The sequence below is a fragment of the Eulemur rufifrons genome, chromosome 16, assembly GCF_041146395.1.
Source record: "Eulemur rufifrons isolate Redbay chromosome 16, OSU_ERuf_1, whole genome shotgun sequence".
Lineage (NCBI taxonomy): Eukaryota > Metazoa > Chordata > Mammalia > Primates > Lemuridae > Eulemur > Eulemur rufifrons.
Window position 1 is genome coordinate 31,295,553 of NC_090998.1, and position 23,531 is coordinate 31,319,083.

Genomic DNA, 23,531 nt, shown 5'->3' on the forward strand with positions numbered 1-23,531 from the left:
TCTGGAAAGAAGAACATCCAAAAGGACTGTGAGGCTTGTTTATGGTCAATTGTTATCTCAGCTGAATCTCACAAAAATGCTATAGGGTAGAACATGTATGACCTTTGCCTAATTGAGGAAATTGAAGCACTAAGATTTTTGTGTGACATGTTCAGGGGCATGCAATTAATTAACTGGTTGTGAAAGTGTGGATAAACCTCAGTTCAAAAATCCATTTACTTTGCACTACCCAACCTTAATGCTTTGAGAAGTGGTCTTGTATTTGAGAAGATGTCCCATGGAGGTGACATTTGAGCAGGACCACTAACCATGAAAAATCATCCTATGTGAAATCAAGTTTTAGTTCTTTGGTCTTATGAATGTTTTCCATACAGCAGCTGAACCTCAAGACTGTTAATTCTCAAGTGGTGAGGTCTAATGTGTATCTTTCTGCTTCTCAGGGAGACAGCTTCTAGCAGTGTCCTGGAACATTTTGACCCTTGAAGATTTTCTAGACGAAGCATAACTCATATTTTTGACCCTGAAAATGCTAAGAAATAATTTCTCAAGCCACTTTCACAGAACCATAGATTTGTAGATTTCTAAAGAATCTCAGAGTTCATTGGGTCTACCTACACTATTTTATAGATGAGAAAACAGGCTGTATGGATTGCTCAGTTTGCCAGTTGTGTTCCACAGAATTTCATTCCTTGGAGGCACCTCATACTGTATTTCCCTTTTGAAAATTCATAAAATATACCAGAACATTGAGAACTCTGAGATATTTTACTTTATTTTACCTAGTATTTCTCAATCTCAGATCATATGATCAAAGAATATTTTTATTAACATCCATTGTTATTCCATAGAACACTCTTTATGAGATAGTACCATAAAGAATTTGTATCCTTATAGTATATTGTATATTAGTAAAGTGTTCAAAAGTGTTTTGTTATAGTGAGAGTAATAATTTGAATTAATCCAAATGTCATATAATAACATCATACACAATTTAAAATGTACAAATGTTGGGTAAATTTATATTTAGATAATTATTTGGCTTTCATATTAAGATTCTGATAAGTATGGCATAATGTTTTATGGTTTAGTGGTAATATTAAGGATATTACCTTATTTTAAAAAGTAGACTTTTAAAAAATTGTCAGTGTGAGAATGAAATTAAATTAAGTGATACATCACTGGTAGGTGTTCTTATTGTTGAATTTAATGGAAAGCTCGTTAAATCTGGGTAAAGTGATTAAAATGTTTATCTCATTTTTATTTTCTTTTAGCTGCTATGCCTTTGTTGCCTTCTTCCATGACAAACCTAAAATTATCTCAGAACAAATTCACATGTATTCCAGAAGCAATTTTAAATCTTCCACAGTAAGTTTATTGTTATCTTAATTTTAAAACCTCATGAGCGGGAATAGAACCTTTAGAAACATGGTTTCAACTTGGGCATATAAAAGAAATTGATTTCTAAACCTATTCAGCTTAATGTTTCTATACATATAAATGTTTGATTTTTCACTAGACAAAAATCTAACTCATTATTTTGATTTTAAACTTTTATATTAATTTTGTGGGCTATTGTATAGAAACAATGTAAGATTATTTAATTAATTGCTGCATTAGTATAATCAAATGAGATACCATTGGCTATCACTGTAATTTTAAAATTTCAGTTGCTCTCAGAGTTTGATATGTTGCCAAAATACTATTAGCTTTGAAATTATGCTTAAGTTATATTTGAGTGAAATTTTTGGTGAAAGTTAAGATGATTTATGTAGTTCCAGGTTTTGGGTTTTTTGTTTGTTTGTTTGTTGATTTCATGAAAAACAAAAGCTTCCTGTTAACTACAGATTCAGGCATCAGTTAGATTTTGGGTGTGTTGTCATCTTAAATACTATTCTTTTTTTATTTTTATTTTTTAGAGGCAGGTTCTCACTCTGTTGCCCAGGCTAGAGTGCAGTGATGTAATCCTAGCTCTGCCTTGAATTCCTGGGCTCAAGAGATCCTCCCACCTTAGCCTCCTGAGTAGCTGGGACTACAGGTGCTTGCCACCACGCCCAGCTAATTTTTCTTATTTTTTGTAGAGACAGAGTCTTGCTATGTTGCCCTAGCTGGTCTCAAACTCCTGGTCTCAAATGATCCTCCCACCTTGGCCTTCCCAAATGCTGGGACACCTATAGGTGTGAGCCACCATGCCTGGCCTTAAATACTATTCTAACTGTGTTGTACATTATAAACCAAATTCATAAGTATATATGTATAAATATATACATATATAGGCAGATAATACTTAACTTATAATTTAGCCACAGAAGGTGTCAGACAAACATAATAGCTAACTTAAATCTAGCTTTAGAATGTGTCAAACACTGTTCTAACTGCTCTACAGTGGATTGTCTTTTTAATCTTTGTAATAGTGCTGTAAGATAGCTACTGTCACCCCCACTTTATAGGAGATGGAATAACTTGCCCAGAGACATGGTTCTTAATCACTGAGGGTTCAAGTTGAGACTCTCAACTCATATGCATATTCATACGTCAACAATGTTAGTTTTAAGGTTATGTCTTATTCTCACTGGGGAGAAAATTACTTGCAATGGTATTTCATGCATTTTGTAAATACTCATTTGATTTCATCTTGACATTGTGTTCTTTTAGCTTGCGGTCTTTAGATATGAGCAACAATGATATTCAATATCTGCCAGGTCCTGCACACTGGAAATCTTTGAACTTAAGGGAACTCTTATTTAGCTATAATCAGATCAGCGTCTTGGACTTGAGTGAAAAAGCATGTGCATGGTCTAGAGTAGAGAAACTACATCTTTCTCATAATAATCTGAAAGAGGTGAGAAGTCATCGTTAAAATTCTTGCCAATTTTAAAATATGCTTCATAATTTGCATTATCAGAAATTATTTAAAAATCTGAATCTGTTATTTTATCTTGCTTTTTAAATAAGATGTAAGCCTACCCTATGGTAAGTGGGTATAGTAACATAACTTAATTTCCTTAAAAAATCACTTTTGTGTTATATTTTTGAAGAATTATATGAATAAATATATTTAATTATGATTGTATGTAATGCTTGCTGTCATTGTGTCACTAAATCTCTGTCAGGTGTGTTAACAAACTCTCAGATACTATGTATTTCTCAAGTTGTTCGTGTACTGTATCACTTGTTTTTCAGCTGTCTTTCCTACATTCTTAATTTTCTGCATTCCCCCTCCATGCTGCCCTTCACTCTTATGGGGCAGCCGTCTTTGCTTTGCTCCATTCTCTCTGTTTTAAATCTGAAATTGATTATCCATTTGTCTCAGAAAATAACTTTGCCAAGTTCAAAGCTATTGCCTATAAAACTCCAAAAGAATTAAGTATCTGATACTGTGAGGTTCAGAAAAACTGTGAATATTTTTGGTACCTGATTTTTGCCATCAAATGAATGTTTCCTATTAAAAATGTAATGTATATTGCCTAAAAATTTGGAACAGAAAAAAAAAAATCACTCTAATTAGGATGCCCCCTAAAGTATAAACATTTAGTTGTCTTTTCAGAACACTAATTTGCATACAAGTTTGTAGTGACTGCATCTTCTTGGTTTTACTGAAGAATTATAGGCAGTGTGAGGTAACAGAATGAGGCCACAGATAATAGATAATTGTAAATTACTTTCAGTGTTGTGAGGAGATGCAGTATTTTACTGAGGGATATTGCATTTTTAAAGATTATCAATGAGTGACATAGATTGGGGTTAAGTTCTTTATATGTATGTTTTTTACATTTTTAAACACATACTGAAAACTTAGGAGAAGCCGTTGGAAAGTTTTAGAATGCTGTTGCAAGGTTGTGCAAGTTGCTGACGGAATCCGTGAGCATTTCCTGTTTCCTACCATCATTCTGTTTCGTGGCAGCACACATTTCTTCCTTCCCACCAACAGGTTTTGCCCTTTTTTATTTCATTAAGATTCCTCCTGAGATTGGCTGTCTTGAAAATCTGACGTCTCTCGATGTTAGTTACAACTTGGAACTGAGATCCTTTCCCAATGAAATGGGAAAATTAAGCAAAATATGGGATCTTCCTTTGGATGAACTGCATCTTAATTTTGATTTTAAACATGTAGGATGTAAAGCCAAAGACATCATAAGGTTAGATCATTATATTTCCGTTTGTTTTTATTAAATTTGTTTCAGATTTCCTCTGTAACTTTGATGGATATATAGTAACAATTTTGGGAACATATGAATAGTACTATTTAACATTAATATCCTAGGTGTTTCATTTAATGAATGTGTTTCTATGGTACCACTGCATAGGTTTTTCATTCCTCTTACCCAAATTAATTTTGGGAGAATGGCTTCTCCTTCTTACCACTCTTTTCAGCAGAAATTGGACTTTAAAAGGAAATTGTATTGTTGTTTGATGTCTTGTTACCAATTAAACAGTCTAAAGGAATATAGAAGGGTATAATAACTTATGCTGAATTTCATATAGCAAATAGTTAACATATGCCTACTATATCTTAAAGCATTATAGTTACTGACATCATGAAATTACTAAGTTTGATTTTGCCTATGAGTATAAATAATCTACTCACCTTGGTCATTTTGAAACCAGCAAATCTCAGATATCACTGTTTTTGGTCTTTACGTTTTAAGAACTTCAAATATCTTTGGTAATGGATTTTATAACATCTTTTGATCCCTTTCACCATGTTAGTCTTATTATTACCTACTAATAAAATCTTTTACTCCCTTTTCCACAAAGATACTCTATTTACCTTGCAGGCACTCAGCTCAATTATCACCTCTCAATGTGACCTTGACTTGCCTACGACATCCACCAAGGCAGGGACCATGGCTGTGCTCACTCACTAGTTGATTCTTGGCACCTAACAGAGCCTGGCACACAATTAATAATTGTTGCATTGCTAGTGATTTATACTTATGCATTGTCATCTGCCCAAATTCTCTTAAAATTTACTCGTACATTTAACTTTTTGTCTCGTTTAATGAGGAAGGATTTGGTTTTCTGAATTCCTGAGCTTGACTTAATTTGAAAGGAAATAAAATAATTTGTTACCTTCTGTGTTAAACATGACTACTCCTCATTCTATGTAATTACTTCCTGTGATTTTTCCCTCTTGAAACTGGAAGAGATGTTCATATACTAATAAAAATTGGTTCAATTCTTACTAAATATTTAATTGAACTAGGTTGCAATATATTATGCTATATTATCAAGCCAGCATATAATTAAATATTTTAAAATGTAGCTTAATATTTTTTGAAAAGACAGAAGACCTGGAGCGGTTTAGGAATTGTAGGCATCGTTTGCTTATTTAAGAAGGACTTTTTTTGAAGAGCAGTGAATTCTTAATAAATCAATCAAGAAAAATAATGGTGCCTTTGGTTATATCATCAGGAATGTTGTTCAGATTCCTATTAGTTCTAGGAATGGGTCAGCCAATATTCCCTAAAATTCCATTGTGATATAGTTTGTTTCTCTAATTTTAAACTGTGATAACAGTTAGGCATAGTTTATATCTTTCTGTATCCATCGTATTTTTGATAACATTTAAAAGCTACTATTATTTTGAAGGTGGTTTTGTTTAACCACCTACAGCACTTCTAATTAGTTTCAATTATTTTTACATTATCAAGAATACTAACATATTAACATCTGCTTATAGTGTAATAGTTTATATGTATTTATAATGTAACCAATCTGATCTTATTATCTTTATATACTATATATACTATATGAATATATATCTATATATCATGTATATAGTATATTAATATAAATGTACACACACATATATAATATAACCAATATGACTTCATTATCAAGCATTCAGTATACATATATACCTACTTTGGTTCTATGTCATATGGACTTTGTAAAATTGTATACTGTATTATTTTTAGCGTTTTATTTGTACTATTTAAAGAAATTCACATACACACGCACATATATTGCATTCTGTTAGTATTACAAACTTTTGTTGGCATTTTGATTATTTCTGGTGATAGTGTAACATGTCATTATATTTGGTAATGCTACCAAACATTGTCAACTGCACTAAAATCACTAACAAAATATATGCATTGAAAGTCATGTACATTATTAGTTATAAGAGCTATGAATTCTTTTGTACGTTATATTTTAGCACAATCTGATATTTTAAAGTATTTGATGCATAAGAAGAAGTCACCTGAATCTCAAGTGTATTGTTAAACACTTGATTATTTTATTTTTATCTTTCAAACACCAGGTTTCTTCAACAGAGGTTAAAAAAGGCTGTGCCTTATAACCGAATGAAACTTATGATTGTGGGAAATACTGGGAGTGGTAAAACCACTTTACTGCAGCAATTAATGAAAACCAAAAAATCAGATCTTGGAATGCAAAGTCCCACAGTTGGCATAGATGTGAAAGACTGGCCTATCCCAATAAGAGGCAAAAAGAAGAAAGACCTCATTCTAAATGTGTGGGATTTTGCAGGTATTTATTTCTCTAGGATTTTTAAATTCACTTTTACCTTTTATTAATATTTAGAGCAGGGATTCAAAAACTGAGTTTTCTGTTCCAATACCTGAAGAGTTGGTAGATTGTGTAGAATTATGCCAAAGCTATTCAAATTCTAATTTACCCTGGCCACAAGAATGGAGAAGTACATGGAGGGAAATGTTAGGAACAATTCGATGCCAGCTGAGTGAAGCTAAGTACTTGGTTGGTAGCTGATACAGAGGCTAAAAGTTGTCAATCCCTAGTAAAAAACCTAGGATAGCTCTCTAAGCATTGTCTGCTGATTGTTTTCTTAGTACACTGAATAATTAATAGTATTACCCCAACCCCACAAATTATTTTAAGAAAGAATTCTTGCCTGTTGTCCAGAAGATTAAAACCAAGTCTCCAATCTTTATTTAGGTCGTGAGGAATTCTATAGTACTCATCCCCATTTTATGACCCAACGAGCATTGTACCTTGCTGTCTATGACCTCAGCAAAGGACAGGCTGAAGTTGATGCCATGAAGCCTTGGCTCTTCAATATCAAGGTGATCTTTTCTAATCATTTGGAAACAGAAAATAATTCTAGGGTTTTTTTTTGTTGTTGTTTGTTTTTTTTGTGCGTGTGTGTGTGTGTGTGTGTGTGTGTAAGGTAATTTAGTTTGGGAATATCATTGCTTCAAATAGTCTCTTCAGATAGTTTCTTAAAAGAAAATTAAAAACACTAAAATTTTGAGTTGGGAAATTTTCAAAGTAATTAAGTCTTGACATGAAAATGGTGTATTCCCTGTTGGTGATTACTATTAGCACCTGAAACATTTTATGCTATAAAACTTGAAAATATATATGTTGACTATTTTTGATTACATTATTTCTTAAATGAAATATACATTTCTCTAATTTAAAATAAACTGTACTAAAGAAAACCAGTCTGTACATCACAAGCTATGTCTTCAGTGGCCGTTTAGTATGAGTTCCTTCAGGTTATTATGCTCTTACGTCTGGTATCTACTTTTTGTCATTTTTCTACGATTTCCTTTGCCATCATGCTGTCAGCCATTGTTTCAAATACTGTGGCTTTTTAGAATTGAGACTAAAGCAAGAGTGCATGCCCCTTCAGTGATGCTCCAGTGAACTCTTCTGTGAGTTAAGTCCTTAAACAGGCTTTTGTCAGGGTGTTTGGGCAAACAGGACATTTGGGTTACATGCAAGCTTGTTTTATAATTTGAGTGATTTTTTTTTGAGCTTTTCTTTTTTTGACTTTATTAGAGTTAGCCAACATGAGCAAATATTACAGTGGCAGTAATACTTGCTGTAGTGGCTTTTTTTCCTTCATTGTAGATGCCAAAATGAATGACTTTAAAATGAATTCAGGAGATTAAATTCATGGATAAGGAAGAGAAAGTATAAACCCTATTATATTACTTTGATATAATTTAAGGGTTTATGAAATGCTTGTTTTATTTGAAAGCACACTTAGTGAATAACCCATTTTAATGTGTGAACATAAGAAAAGAAAACCTACTTTTCTTATGTTTTATGCTGCTACTTTATATAGGCCACCTGAAAAGTGGTAAGAATTGGATTAACCAGGAGTCTAAGAATGACTTTTCAAAATTTCTTAAGGTTGTATTTTTTCTTAGGTTTAGGGAAGGAAAGACAATTGTTATTTTCTTCTTCTGAAGTCTTTTATTTTCTCATTTCTGCTCAAGTGAATGTCATGGAAAGCAACTATCAACAGGAATATCAGCAGTCCCCATTTAAAGCAAACACAAGATTATTTTACATCTTTCCCTACAGGCTCGTGCCTCTTCTTCCCCTGTGATTCTTGTTGGCACACATTTGGATGTTTCTGATGACAAGCAGCGCAAAGCCTGCATAAGTAAAATCAACAAGGAGCTTTTAAATAAGCGAGGGTTCCCTGCGATACGAGATTACCACTTTGTGAACGCCACTGAGGAATCTGATGCTTTGGCAAAACTTCGGAAAACCATCATAAACGAGAGCCTCAATTTCAAGGTAACATGGTTCATGTCTACAGTAGGCCAGTCGATTAATGTAATTTATTAAGTCTCATGTTATGCAACTATTTAGAAATGTCAGAAGTCTCGAGAAGAGAGTAACTGTCTCAAAATTGTGGGTTTTTTTTTTCATAGCTGTTAGCATTATTACAGTACTTTCAATGTTAAAATTACCTATTTATGCCATAACTCATTACTAATTCGTAGCAATGGGAATAAAAAATAATTAGAGGATCCTGAGAGGAAGTAAGAGAATGTTTCTGGGACATTGAGAAAATGTTTCTGAGAGAATATGAGACAATGCTTTTGATGCCCTTTGTCTCCCAACTTCCTGTAGTGGTGATGCAGTCAAAAGGGGAAAGGTGAATATTGAGGTCTTGGGGTCACCATTCTTCTATTCTTTGACTGTTTTTCCATCTGCTTCTTTCTTTTGGAGTTCTTATTTTATGCACATCTGGATCTTCTGTGCCACTCCTTCATGTCTCTTGTTGCTGTGATTCCCATTCCAGTTTTTTCCTCCCAATATTGTGAGACATGCTTTCTTGTAGTCAACAAGACCACTCATTTGGTTTTCAGCAATGTCTACATAATTACTTAGTTTACACAAACTGGGCTTTTCATTTTAGGACTTATGTTTAAAATTTTCAAAGTTCTCTTCTGGTAAGGTCAATGTTCATAAAACACAAATAAATCAATTATTATGGAGAACACACCTTTTTTTTTTTTTTTTTTTTTTTTAAATACATACAGGAGAAAGAAATCTTCCCTGGTTTCTGCAGGGAGCATGGTGTAAACTGTACAGAAAAACACCCTGGATAGTTCAATATGACAAACATGATGGTGAATTTCACTTAGTCCCTATTAATTTAGCTCATTAGCACTAATGATCAAGATTGTGGCTTATAACTAGAGTCTTATTTGGCCTGGGCAGCCCTACCATAATTATTAATGGTATCCCACTACATTCACAAAAGCATTCCAATTTGGATGATAAATTATATAGTCACCTTGGTTATCACTCCATCTTGGCCAGTTAGCTTCGCTCTGTTCCATTTCTACAAATGATGCTTCTATCCTAAACCTAATGAGCCATTTATAAATGTGATGGTCTTTGTGGTGCCCAGGGAGAGAATTTTATGTTTGTATCTTTCAATACACATTTGTTACAGTTACTGAAAGGTTTTTTGATGGTGGATTGATAGTGGCATTTTATGTAAGAAGAATGACATATTTATTTGCAGATTTTCCTACTCTCTTATGGGACCTATGATTAGAGAGTAACATGACTTAAAAAAAAAACCCATATATATAAAATTTATTCATCCAATGAATCTCTTTATCCAGGTAGTTTTCTTCAAGAACTTTTGTTGTTACTTAGAATATTTTAATAGTTTTTCTTTTTGTCATTGCTGTCAAAGCATATGTCATATCTTTTTTTTTTTTTTTTTTATAAACTGCAACCGGAGGGTCGATTCTTTTATTGATGTGTAGCACATTCCTTTTTTTTTTTTTTTGCCTTTAAAATTTTATTTGAGATAAAGCAATGTACATTCATCCTAATTGCCAAGGTATAATAACTGATGATAAATTTTATACTATATATTTATAGAAATAGAGAGAAGATCAGTTATGTCTAAGTTTACTTAATGATAACTAAGTTCATAAAATGAGAACATGAGCAACAGATTTACAAACTCTGCACTTGGTGTTCTCGGTTGTATCTGAGAAAAATGAGTCCTTGCCTTAGCACATATAGCCCACCACAACAAAGCTGAGTATGAAGAAAATGGCATTCTTTCTGCATATGAAATCACTTCTCTATCAGGGTAGAAATGAGACTAAAAACTTGAGATAATTGTCCTTTAATATAATATCTATTTTGCATCTGCTACTTGTCTTTTTTTTTTTTTTTAATATGGGAAATATTCATGATAAATTATTAAGTGAACAGTGCAAGTTAAAAACAATAGTTTCATACTTTTTTCCCCACCCCCCCTTTCCCGAGTCAGCACCTTCAAGTGTTACCGCTCCCCAAACGGTGCGCAATGCACTCATTGTGTAGGCATACCCCCATCCCCTCCCCCACCCCCCACCTCAGTCTGATGTCCAATTGGTGTCGTTCCCAGATTTGTATTTAGGTGATGATCAGGGAAACCAATTTTCTGGTGAGTACATGTGATGCTTGTTTTTCCATTCTTGGGATACTTCACTTAATATAATGGGTTCCAACTCTCTCCAGGAGAACCATAGAGATGTCGTATCTTCATCATTCCTTATAGCTGAGTAATATTCCATAGTATACATATACCACAGTTTACTAATCCAATCATGTATTGATGGGCATTTGGGTTGTTTCCACATCTTTGCTATCGTGAATTGTGCTGCTATAAACATTTGGGTACATGTGCCTTTGTTACAGAATGACCTTTTTTCCTTTGGGTATATGCCCAGTAATGGGATTGCTGGGTCAAATGGCAGGTCCACTTGAATCTGTTTAAGATACCTCCATAATGCTTTCCACAGGGGTTGCACTAGTTTGCAGTCCCACCAGCAGTGTATTAGTGTTCCTGTCTCTCCACACCCACGCCAACATGTGTTGTTTTGGGTTTTTTTGATAAAGGCCATTCTCACTGGGGTTAAGTGATACCTCATTGTGGTTTTGATTTGCATTTCCCTGATGATTAGAGATGTTGAACACTTTTTCATATGTTTGTTAGCCATTTTTATATCTTCTTTTGAAAAATTTCTATTCATGTCCTTTGCCCACTTTTTGATAGGGTTGCTTGATTTTTTCTTGCTGATTTTCCTGAGTTCTAAATAGATTCTTGTTATCAGTCCTTTATCTGATGTGTAGTATGCAAAAATTTTTTCCCATTCTGTAGGTGGTCTGTTTATTCTCTGGACTGTTTCTTTGGCTGTGCAGAAGCTTTTTAATTTAATCAGGTCCCATTCATTTATTTTTGTTGCTGCTGTGATTGCCTTGGGGGTCTTCTTCATAAATTCTTTGCCTAGGCCAATGTCTGTAAGAGTCTTTCCTACATTTTCTTCTAGAATTCTGATTGTATCACGCCTAAGGTTTAAGTCTGTTATCCACCGTGATTTGATTTTTGTGAGAGGTGAAAGCTGTGGGTCCTGTTTTAGTCTTCTACAAGTGGCTAACCAATTCTCCCAGCACGATTTGTTGAATAGGGATTCTTGTCCCCAGAGTATATTCTTTCCCACTTTGTCAAAAATTAGGTGACTATATGAGGATGGTTCTATATTTGGATTTTCTGTTGTGTTCCACTGGTCTGTGTCCCTGCACTTGTGCCAATACCAGGCTGTTTTAAGAACCACAGCCTTGTAGTATAGTTTGAGGTCTGGCAAATTAATACCTCCCATTTTGTTTTTGTTGCTTAAAATTGCTTTTGCTATACGGGGTCTTCTTTGATTCCATACAAAGTGTATAATTATTTTCTCTATGTCTGTAAAGAATGATGTTGGTAATTTAATAGGGATTGCGTTGAATCTGTAGATCACTTTGGGTAGTATAGACATTTTAACAATGTTGATTCTTCCGATCCACGAGCATGGTATATTTTTCCATCTATTTGCAAGTTCTGCTATTTCTTTTCTCAGTGTTTCATAGTTTTCCTTATAGAGGTCCTTTACCTCTTTAGTTAGATATATACCTAGATATTTTATTTTCTTTGTTGCTATTTTGAAGGGTATTGAGTCTTTAATTTGGTTTTCCGATTGACTGTTATTGGCATATATAAATGCCTCTGATTTGTGTATATTAATTTTGTAGCCTGAGACTTTGCTGTATTCGTTAATCAATTCCAGGAGTCTCTTGGTTGAATCCTGGGGGTTTTCCAGATATAACATCATATCCTCAGCAAAAAGTGAGAGTTTGATCTCTTCCTTCCCTATTTGGACTCCCTTGATTCTGCTCTCTTGCCTGATAGCTCTCGCAAGGACTTCCAATACTATGTTGAAAAGTAATGGAGACAATGGGCAGCCCTGTCTGGTTCCAGTTCTAAGTGGGAGTGCTTTCAGTTTTTCCCCATTCAGTATGATGTTGGCTGTGGGTTTGTCATATATGGCTTGTATCATTTTTAGGTAGGTTCCATCAATGCCTATTTTGTTAAGCGTTTTTATCATAAAAGGGTGTTGAATTTTGTCAAATGCTTTTTCTGTATCTAATGAGAGTATCATATGGTTTTTGTTTTTGCTTCTATTTATGTGGTGAATTACATTTATAGATTTACGTATGTTGAACCACCCCTGCATCTCGGGGATGAAGCCCACTTGGTCGTGGTGGATTATTTTTTTGATAAGTACTTGGATTCGATTTGGTAGTATTTTATTGAAAATTTTTGCATCTATATTCATGAGGGAAATTGGTCTGTAGTTCTCTATTTTTGTTGTGTCCTTTCCAGGTTTTGGTATCAATGTTATATTGGCTTGGTAGAACGTGTTGGGGAGAACTCCATCCTTCTCAATATTGGAGAATAGTTTATGTAGGATGGGCACCAGTTCTTCTTTGTATGTATGGTAAAATTCAGGTGTGAACCCATCTGGACCAGGGCTTTTCTTTTTGGGAAGGTTTTTTATTGCTGTTTCGATTTCAGTTCTTGATATTGGTCTGTTCAGGTACTCTATTTCTTCCTGGTTGAGCCTGGGAAGACTATGTGTTTCTAAAAATTTGTCCATTTCCTCCACGTTCTCCAGTTTGTGTGCATAAAGATTTTTGTAGAATTCATAGATGATATCTTGTATCTCTGTAGCATCGGTTGTGATTTCTCCTTTCATGTTCCTAATAGAGGTTATTAGAGATTTTACTTTTGTGCTCTTGGTTAGTCTAGCCAGAGGTGTGTCTATTTTGTTTATCTTTTCAAAGAACCAACTTTTTGTTTTATTAATTTCCCTTATAGTTTCTTTGTTGTCCTTTTCGTTTAATTCTGATTTGATCTTAGTAATTTCTCGCCTTCTGCTGGGTTTGGGATCGTTCTGTTCTTCTTTGTCCAGCTCTTTGAGTCTATTCGTTAGGTTGTCTATTTGCATGTTTTCTGTCTTTTTGATATAGGCATTTATGGATATGAATTTTCCTCTCAGGACTGCTTTAGCTGCATCCCATAGATTTTGATAAGTTGTATCTCCATTGTCATTTAATTCAAAGAAATTTTTGATTTCCATCTTGATTTCTTCTTTTATAGAATAATTATTCAGGAGAAGGTTATTTAGCTTCCATGACTTTGAGTAAGAGTGAGGGTTTCTATTTGTGATCATTGTTACTTTTATTCCGCTGTGATCTGAGAAGATGCATGGTATAATTTCTATTTTTTTGAATTTTTGAAGACATGATTTATGTCCTAGGACATGGTCAATCTTAGAGAATGTCCCGTGAGCTGATGAGAAGAATGTATATTCTGTGGACTTTGGGTAGAATGTCCTATAGATGTCAGCCATGCCCATTTGTTCTAGCATTCTATTTAGGTCCATTATGTCTTTGTTTATTTTCTGTTTAGAGGATCTGTCCTGTACTGTCAGTGGGGTGTTAAAGTCTCCAGCTATTACAGTATTGTTATCTATCATTTGGTTGAGATCTAGTAGGGTTTGCTTTATGAATCTAGGTGCACCTAGGTTGGGTGCATATATATTGAGTATAGTCATGGCTTCTTGATGAGTTGTGCCTTTAATCAGTATGTAGTAGCCATCTTTGTCTTTTATTATTTTTGTTGGTTTGAAAGCTAAGTTATTGGAAATTAAGATTGCCACACCAGCTTTCTTTTGGTTACCATTTGCTTGAAATATCGATTTCCATCCTTTTATTTTCAGTCTAAATGCATCTTTGCTCGTTAGGTGGGTTTCTTGAAGACAGCAGATACTTGGATTGTGTTTTTTTATCCATTGGGCCAGTCTATGTCTCTTGAGTGGGGAGTTCAAGCCATTCACATTTATTGAGAAAAGTGATAAGTGAGACAGTTTTTTGTTCAGCTTGTTGGGTAGAACTTCATTGTGATGTTTTCTCTCCTGGGCCATTGTGGTATCTGGAATTTGATCTTTAGCTCTTGAGTAGTTTTACATTCGTGGATCTTTCTTGTGCTGATCCGTGTGTAGTTCTCTTTTGAGTACTTCTTGGAGGGCTGGTCTTGTCTTGGTGAATTCCCTCAACCTTTGTTTATCTGAGAATGTCTTGATTTCTCCTTCGTATAGAAAACTTAGCTTAGCTGGGTACAAGATTCTAGGCTGGGCATTATTCTGTTTCAGAAGCGTGAAAATGGGGCCCCAACCTCTTCTTGCTTGTAAGGTTTCAGCTGAGAAATCTGGCGTAATTCTGATGGGTTTTCCTTTGTAAGTTACTTGTTTCTTTCTCCTTACAGCTCGGAGAAGGGACTCTTTAGTGGATATTTTGGTCAGCCTGATGACTACGTGGCGTGGTGTTTTCCTATTTGCTATGAATCTCCCAGGGGTCCTTTGAGCTTCTTGAATCTGTATGTCTAGAGTATTGGCAAGGCCTGGAAAATTTTCCTCGATTATGTCTTCAAATAGCTTGTCCAACCCTTGCTTATTATCTTCTTCACCCTCAGGAATGCCAATAACTCTCAAGTTAGGTTTCTTCACATAATCCCACATTTCTTGAAGACTCAGATCATTTCTCTTACTTTTTTGATCTATCTCTGTGACTGACTTATTTAGTTGGAAGGAGTTATCTTCAATTTCTGAGATTCTTTCCTCTGTTTGATCTATCCTGCTCTTGAGACTTTCCACAGTGTTTTGTAGCTCTCTGAGTGAATTCTTCACTTCTAGGAGTTCAGTTTGGTTTTTCTTCAATATTTCAATTTCTTTAGTGAATTTTTCCTCCAAATCCTGTATTTTTTGTGTGTTTTCCTTGTGTTGTTTATCCATTGATTCTTGTATATTATTCAGCTTGTTTATAATCCATAATTGGAATTCTTCCTGTGACATGTTGGTGTTTTGAGTCTGGTTTGTGTCAAATGGTTGGGAGCTGGTATTTCTCTTTGGGGATGAGCTTTCCATTTGATTCTTTGTGCTCTCTGTGTTTTTTCGCTGGGCCCTTCCCATCTAGATTTATCGTTGGATCTTTACTTATAGATTTGGTCTGGTTAACAGGACTCTTTGTGCTCTATTCTTAGGCTGTGAAACCGTCTAGGTATGTTGCTTCTTTTGGCAAGAGGGGGAGACTGTTGTGTATTGTTTAGAGATTTTTCTGTTTCCGTTGGGGGACTGCTTCCGATGGGTCCAATCCTAGAGGATTGGAGTGATCCAAGACCGCTTTGGTGAGTTAGGACACTGTGTTGTGGTCTTTCAGAAGGCAGGCAGGGTCCACACTAATAGTAGACCGAAATTCTCGTTGTTTGTTTGTTTGTTTCCCTTTGGTTCTTCCTCTATAGGGGAGGTTTCTGACTCTATCTGCAGGCAAGATACTAGCTATGGGGAGAGGACGGTGACCTCGCTTGCTCAGCGCCCCAGTTGCTGTAGTTCCCACGGGCAAAAGTCTGTCCTTGGCTCAATGTCCCCAGGGATCAGGTTCCACACTCTCGCTTCTGGGGAAGTATTCAGTGTTTACACTTGGGCAGGGATCCTATATAAGGTCCGTGGACCAGGGGAGAGGGCCGTCCATGGAGCCTTTTGGTACTCTATTGCTCCGCAGTGACTTGGCTGTGGGCCCTGGAATGGCGATTGCGTGCCCACAGATCTCTGGCCCTGGGGGTGACTGCTCAGGATCCGGTATGTACCAGAGCCAGGGACCTGGCCCGTTCCGAAGCTCACCGTGGGTCCCCAGTTAGAAGGCGAAAAGAGAGGAGAAAGAGAAGAAAAAAAGAAAAAAAAAAAAAGAAAAAGAAAAAAGAAAAGGAAAGAAAGAAAAGAAAGAGGAGAAAACGAAAGAGAAAAGAAAAAAGAAGAAAAAGAAAAAAAAAAAAAGAAAAAAAAAGAAAAAGAAAAAAAAAAAAAAGAAAAGAAACGCAAAAAGCCAAACCAAAAAACACCAAAAACGCCAACAAAAATGAACAAAAACAAACTACATAGCACCTCACCACACCGCAAGGCAGAAAGATACACAAATCTGAAGTATATAATTCAGCAACTCAATGTTTTTTTGTTTGTTTGTTTTACGCCTTAGCACAGCTCCGCCCCTTCACGCCCGCCCGGCTGGGTCCCCGGCGGTTTCGCAGTGGATTTCACGATGGCGTCTGCGCGCCCGCACAGCTCCGAGGGTGGTGGGGATCCAACCTCCACGCTCAAAAAGGCGCGGCAGCCAGAGGCCCAGAGGGCAAAGGTGCCCGCCGAGGCTGTCCGGCTCGTGAGCCGCCAGAAAAAAAAAGAAAAAGAAAAGAAAAGGAAAAAAAAAAAAAAAAAAACAAAGCCAAAAAAAAACAAAAACAAACACAAACACAAACAAACAAAACCCAGAAGAAATTTACCAAGAATAAAATATACAGTTCGGCGAGCCTATTCTTCTTGTTCGTGTTTTTTGTTTTTTCTTTTTTTGCCTTAGCGCAGCTCTGCCCCTTCACCCCGAGCGCGGCCCCGGCATATCCCGCACTCCTGGCGTTGGTTTAGAGACTAGCGGAGGGCGCCGGGCAGAGAGAGCCGCTCGGCACTTTATGGCTCCCGAGCAGTTTCGCCCTCGCTTTCAAGATGGCGCCTGCAGAGCTCCGGGGCTGGAGGAGACCGGCTCCCCGGCAGGCGGAGACCGCCACTGCCCAGGGGCTGGCGAGCAAGGACGCGCACCGGGGGGTCACCGGCTGGAGAACCGCCGAAAAAGGCAGCACGGGCAGAAAGAGCCGCTGGGCACTTTTTGGCTCCCGAGCGGTTTTGCCCTCGCTTTCAAGATGGCGCCTGCCGAGCTCCGGGGCTGGAGGGGACCGGCTCCCCGGCAGGCAGAGACGGCCACTGCCCGGGGGCTGGCGAGCAAGGACACGCACCGGGGGTGACCGGCTAGAGAACTGCCGAAAAAGGCAGCACGGGGTACGACGCTATTTGCTGTCCGGGAGTCTTTTGTGTTTTTCCGCCCTGGGGCAGATCCGTCCCTCCTCGCCAAGCGCTGTCTCAGCTGGGATCCCCCAGGTTCTAAGGTAATTTCGCAAAAAAGCCTCCTGTCTCCAATGCGCCACGTATCCCTCAGTGATTCTGCGCTGGCCTGGGTCAGGGCTCTGTTCAATTGGGAGCGGAGGGCTAGCCGCTTTCCCGAGAGGCTGCACCCGCCCCGGCTGGGGGCGGGTGTATCCGACCCGCGCTCTGCTGGCTAGTGTCTGTCCCGCGTTCCCAATTTTCATTCACCTCAGACCTCACTCGCTCTGTTTGTCCCACGCTGATTCTCCGTGGATTCACACCGCTGTTCCTGTGTGGGAGCGGTCCTCTAGCGTTGTGGCAGGTCCGGATCGATGCCTTCCTTCCCGGGAGCGCAGATTCAGGCCGTCACCACCACTCCGCCATCTTTGATTCCCGTTAACATCTAGCCCATATGTCATATCTTTAAAAAAAACTCATTAGAGGATGAGTTTGTTTTGAAAAGTCTGAATTTAATTGAAACAAAATCTATAGATAAGGCGGTTGGTTCATTAAGCTGGATTAACCCTGCTTTTTAAAAATAAAGATAATCACTAGCAATCATTTGGACCAGTTGTCTTTCAGCACTATAAATGAACTACTTTGAAGACAGCTCTATATAGGAAGTAAAACAAATGCTTTGGGAAATGCCAGTATTATTTAAAGAAAAGTATATATTGCTAACAGATGTATCATTCTGACATACTCATTTGAAAACTCATTTGATTGCTTTGTAGAACAGTGACTCTTTCAGATGACCCAGGACCAGTGAGCCTGCCAGAGCTTGAATGTTCTTTCTTCCCTGAGGTGCTTCAACCTGTATTCACACAGCAGCTTTTAATCTATTAGAGATCATTATTTTGTCCTCTCATTTATTTTTTATCTTTTCCTTTGATCTCGGCTCATCTCTCATCTTCTAATCTTTTCCTGTCTCGCCCTTATTAGCGTGTGTCTATGCAGACTCTTTAAAGTAAGTTTGGCTTTTGGCGTAGCCTGTTGGTGAACTGATAATCAAGCTAAAAAGAGAAGCAGAGTTCAATGCCAACAATACCCTCTTCAATCTTGTCCAGCCCATTAGCAGAGCAGACCTCCTTTGCTGGTCCTGTGACCTATCCCTATAAAACTCATGCCCTTTCTACTTGATTTGCTTTCTGCGAGAACCTTGCTTAATTCTATAGGTAGGCTTTCCTCCTTGAATTAAAACATAAACTTCAATCTGAAGTTCTATTTCATCTTAATTTATAAATAATGAAAAAAGAGAATATGCAAAGTGGAGGTTAGTGGAATTATATCTAATTTTCTGGGGTAAGGGGTACATGAAAACCATCTTTGTGGGAATCATTTGCAGGTAAATATGGAAGTAACTGTTATGTCTGCTATAAATCAGGATCCTTAAGGTTCTAGTTACAAGTAGAAAAAGAGCAAGTTACATTTTTATTTGTATGTGCTGAATTTCTATTTGTAATAAGTTGAAGAATTTAAGTAGAAATTCTGATTGGTATTGTCAGGTAAAAAGAATACGTAATTTTCATGAGTCCAGAAATAGGGAGAGTTTGCCACCTGGTGGTTCTTGGAGGCATTCTGGTCACTATTGTTGAGTTGCATTTCTATTTAAAATTATATTTTTTAAAAAAGGATTGGAACGTATTTTTATTATAGAAACTATAATTTTAAGGTCATTCTTTTTAAAATCTTATTTTATATATTTCTCAATTAGTAGACAATGATTAGTATTCAAAGTATAGCAGATCAATTGTTATCCTCTCATGTCGGAATCATTGGTGTTTAAATGATTTCTCATTTTCCCAAGTTTAAAATTCTATAAACCTTGAGAGCATAGCTTGGGTGATAAGATTTTATGCTTCCGGGTTTCACTATTGATATGTATATTCCACCTATATAACATTTTGCAAATAAGCACAAAATTTAACGTTTTACCTTGGGGCGTATTTTTTACCTAATAAATTATGTGCAAAAGCTCTTGTAATATTTACTGATTTCTTATGCTAACATGTCTGTTGCATATTAAGTTTAATTTCTTAGAAAATGAAAAACTACCTTAATTTGTTGTTAGTGATTAATCTGGTTTTTTTGCCATGGAATTTCTGGATAGCTAGATAAATATTTCCATACTATGTTATTTGATAGTTCTTTCCAAATTGGTCTCTGTGTCTGTAATTTTCTTGTTTTAGTTTCATCTTCTTTATGCCTTACAATTTGAATAGCTTTACATCACATTTTGATTTTAATGAAAAATATGCTTTGAATAATATACTCGTTTCTGTAGAAACTACTGGCACTGAATTTACCAACCACCTGACAAACGTGTGAATAAAATAGATTTTTACACCTTGTCATTTGTAATTTCATAGATCCGAGATCAGCCTGTTGTTGGGCAGCTGATTCCAGACTGCTATGTAGAACTTGAGAAAATCATTTTATCAGAGCGTAAAAATGTGCCAATTGAATTTCCTGTAATTGACCGGAAACGATTATTACAACTGGTGAGAGAAAATCAGCTGCAGTTGGATGAAAATGAGCTTCCACATGCAGTTCACTTCCTAAATGAATCAGGTTTGAGGGTTTGTTTGTTTCACATTTTTTTCAAAGCTCAGATGTAGTAATTTGTAACAGTGTTTCTGAATCTAGTATAGAATTTACATTCAAACTTTAAGAGACTGTCTCCACAGTTCTTTAATAGGCCACTGTTTTTTTTTTTTTCTTTTTGGAAGATCAGCATATTCATGGGTGTTGAATCATACATCGTGTCATAAGAAAAGAAATTTAGAAATCATCCAAGGTCACAGTAGTGGAAAGAGTCCCTGAGGAGGAGTTAAAACATGTGAGGTCTAGAACTTGGTTGGCTTTACTACGCAGGAGCTGTGGAAGGAACCCTGAACACGGCCACAGCCTTTCGTAGTGTCAATGTCAAATGAATTTAGTGCATGTGAAAGTTCTTTTTATACTGCACAGGAGAATTGTCTTTGGGATGGTCTAACTGGGACACTTAGCAGATCTAGCTGTGTTGCATCACACATGAATCTCATAGACCAAAACTCTCAAACTGACTTTTAGTGCTATTTGTGTACTTGATCAGTGTTACCTTGCTAGGGATGTGTAGGTTGATTTGTAGTACTAGAGTAAGTGGCTGGGAAGCTGCTTTTGATCCCCTAGATTCTGTTGTATGAAAAATATCTTCATGTGGATTACAGTCTGCTCTGTTCCCCATCATTCTTAAATCAGATATCTGATATATGATGTGTTTATCTGTATTTGAAAATAAAATCCTTTAGTGTGTATTTAGCAAGCTAAAGAGAAAACTGTGAATTTCTATTTATCTGTAAATATGTGCTCTGCAATGCATGCCAGTGTCTCAGATATGCTTATATATGATTATTTTATATAGTTTAAAAATACTTCATTGTAACATTGGGACCTTAGAGCTTGGGAACTAGGATGTACAGGTTCTAGTCCCAGCTCTGCCACTAACTATGCTGACTTTTCCACATCTGTAAAATGAGGTCAGATTAGATTTTCTCTAAAGCCTTTTGATATTGGTATGTTCTAGATTTCATGTTTCACTGTTTGATGAATTTTTACTACAGGAGTCCTTCTTCATTTTCAAGACCCAGCCCTGCAGTTAAGTGACTTATATTTTGTGGAACCCAAGTGGCTTTGTAAAATAATGGCACAGGTTGGTGTCTTCTATTTTTGTGGCATGGGGCTTCTGATCAAAGAGTAGAACAGATGGCACCCAGAGCATTGAGCATTTTGGAGCTTGTGTTTAGTTAAGGCAGAAACTTGTGAATATAGAAAACTGAAGAACACTTGACATAGAAGATTGCTTGAATAGCTTCATGAACGAAGGAAAGATATCTTAAGAGTTCAGCTTCATGTCTTTCTTTTCAAGACACAGAAAGATGTTTGCATCTCTCTGTTCCATACAGCTTTTCTAGATCCTGGTGATATCTTTAGTTTTGTTATTGACTTAGTCAGTTGAATGAAGGCTTTGTGAAAAGCCTTGGGGTAAATGCCTATAAGAAAATTTAGTTGGTGAGCCTGTGAAACCTCTGTCTAGATAACATGGGAGGGGAGTTTTGACTAAGTGGAATGATCTGCGCTCTAAATGCTTACAATTTTGAAAACTTAGGATGGCATTGGTTATGGCTGTCTTTTCTCCATATGTATTTCATATGGAAAATGGTTTCTTCTCCCAATGATAATCCATTACCAATGAGTTTATGTTATTTAGTTATAATAATTCATCTCTGTAGGTTTGTCATAGTAAAGCTATGAGCAAAATACACTACTTTAGGATTTTTCAACGCTATTGACATTTTTGATCAGATAATTCTTTGTTGCACATTTTAAGATGTTAGCAGCATCTTTGGTGTTTACTTTCTAGATGCTAGTGGTACCCTCCCAGTTATGAGAGGCAAAAGTGTATCTAGGCATTGCCAAGTATTGCCAGGAGGGTGCAAAATGGCTCCAGTTGAGAACCATTAAACAAACATTGTTTATGAGTATAATTTATAGTTTTGCCTGTGACTCCCTGAGTCCCTAAAATGATTATATCTTTGTATATTAGAAATACCTCTTCCAGTTAAACCACAGTGGTAATTAAATTCCCTCAGACAATCTTGAGTAATTGTTCTTAAATTCCATCTAAGGCAAAAAAGGAAGGTATTTTGCAGAGGGAACTCAGTTGAGGCTAAATCCTATACCATGGAACTCGAGAGCATATTGAAACATTATTGTAATTGGCAGTTAATTGTAATGCATCAGTTGTTACTACTTCGGTAGATATTTTTAAATTAGATTTTCATCCTTCTGCACATATACCATAGGAAATGTGATTTTATTGATCTATTAAATAATGGAGCCAGTAGAGTAGTGTGGTTGAGAACACATGCTTGGGAGTCAGCTTCACCTAGGTTTAAATCACTTCTAAATACTTACTGGCTTTGTGACATTTCTTAATATTTTAAGGTTTTGTTTCTTCATTTGTAAAATGAGGATAACAACAATAATATCTTCTGTATTGCCTCCCATCTTCAGTGTAAGTGAGCAGAAAATATTAGCTAATTTATATTTGACCTTTCTGGCAATTTAAGGCATGTTATTTTAAGAGCTAAAAAAAAATCGAAACTGTAAAGATGTACTCATGTAGTTTTGGGAAATGTATCAGGTATGAAGCCAAATAAAAAATATGTGTAGGTAGATGCATCTTGTTCAGTAAAGGAAGTTTTAAATATTGCCAGCAGATTTTGCTGTCCTAGGTGGCACACTGTAGCTATCAGAAAGTTACCAAACTCTAGTCAAGAAAAGGCTAAAGTTGCCCCCCTCCAAAGTGGTGTGTTTCCATGTGACTTGGGAACATTTGAAGTTGCACACATATGGACAATGTTAGGGTAGGTATATCTTTTACAATAGAATAGGGAAGAGGCTCACATCAGAATCACCTTCATTTAAACAAAAGCAGATTTCCAGTATGGCTGCAATAGCATTCCTGAAGATTCTGTGGAGTAATTAAGTTGAAACTTCATGGAAGTTCTTCTCATTAGCATAGTTATAATAATAACCACGATAATTTAAGTGAACATTAAGTTAAGAATTTGAACAGCTCAAAGTTATTTTGAAAGACAGATTTAAAATGTCTATAAAATGGTAATTTAAATTTCTTATTAACCTAAAAAATAAGTACTGTCATTTTTATTTATGCTGATAAATTGAAATATGTCATTTTCACTAAGGTTTAAAGGGAATGGAAGCTATAAATAAAGTGAAACAAAGAGTGACTTGTCTGATGCTTGTCAGCAAAAATAAATAAGAGCAGTCACTGCCACGAATCATCAAGGCAAAGGCAGGAATAATTTCATGGTGCAGAAGCTCTAATGAGCCCACCTACCTTCTATGTGCCCCGAGCTGTTAGGTCACTAAACTTATTAAAAA

At 36.3% G+C, this 23,531-nt stretch overlaps 1 protein-coding gene across 2 annotated transcripts in view; it reads left to right on the plus strand.

Moving 5' to 3' along the window:
* LRRK2 (leucine rich repeat kinase 2) overlaps positions 1-23,531 on the plus strand; it is a 137,426-nt gene that overhangs the window by 67,562 nt on the left and 46,333 nt on the right. For both annotated transcript variants that reach the window (XM_069491825.1, XM_069491824.1), the window contains exons 26-33: positions 1,272-1,365; positions 2,653-2,839; positions 3,955-4,136; positions 6,266-6,495; positions 6,922-7,049; positions 8,302-8,520; positions 19,952-20,153; positions 21,185-21,273. In XM_069491825.1, the coding sequence (XP_069347926.1) occupies positions 1,272-1,365; positions 2,653-2,839; positions 3,955-4,136; positions 6,266-6,495; positions 6,922-7,049; positions 8,302-8,520; positions 19,952-20,153; positions 21,185-21,273 (1,331 nt within the window). The remainder of the gene's footprint in view (positions 1-1,271; positions 1,366-2,652; positions 2,840-3,954; positions 4,137-6,265; positions 6,496-6,921; positions 7,050-8,301; positions 8,521-19,951; positions 20,154-21,184; positions 21,274-23,531) is intronic.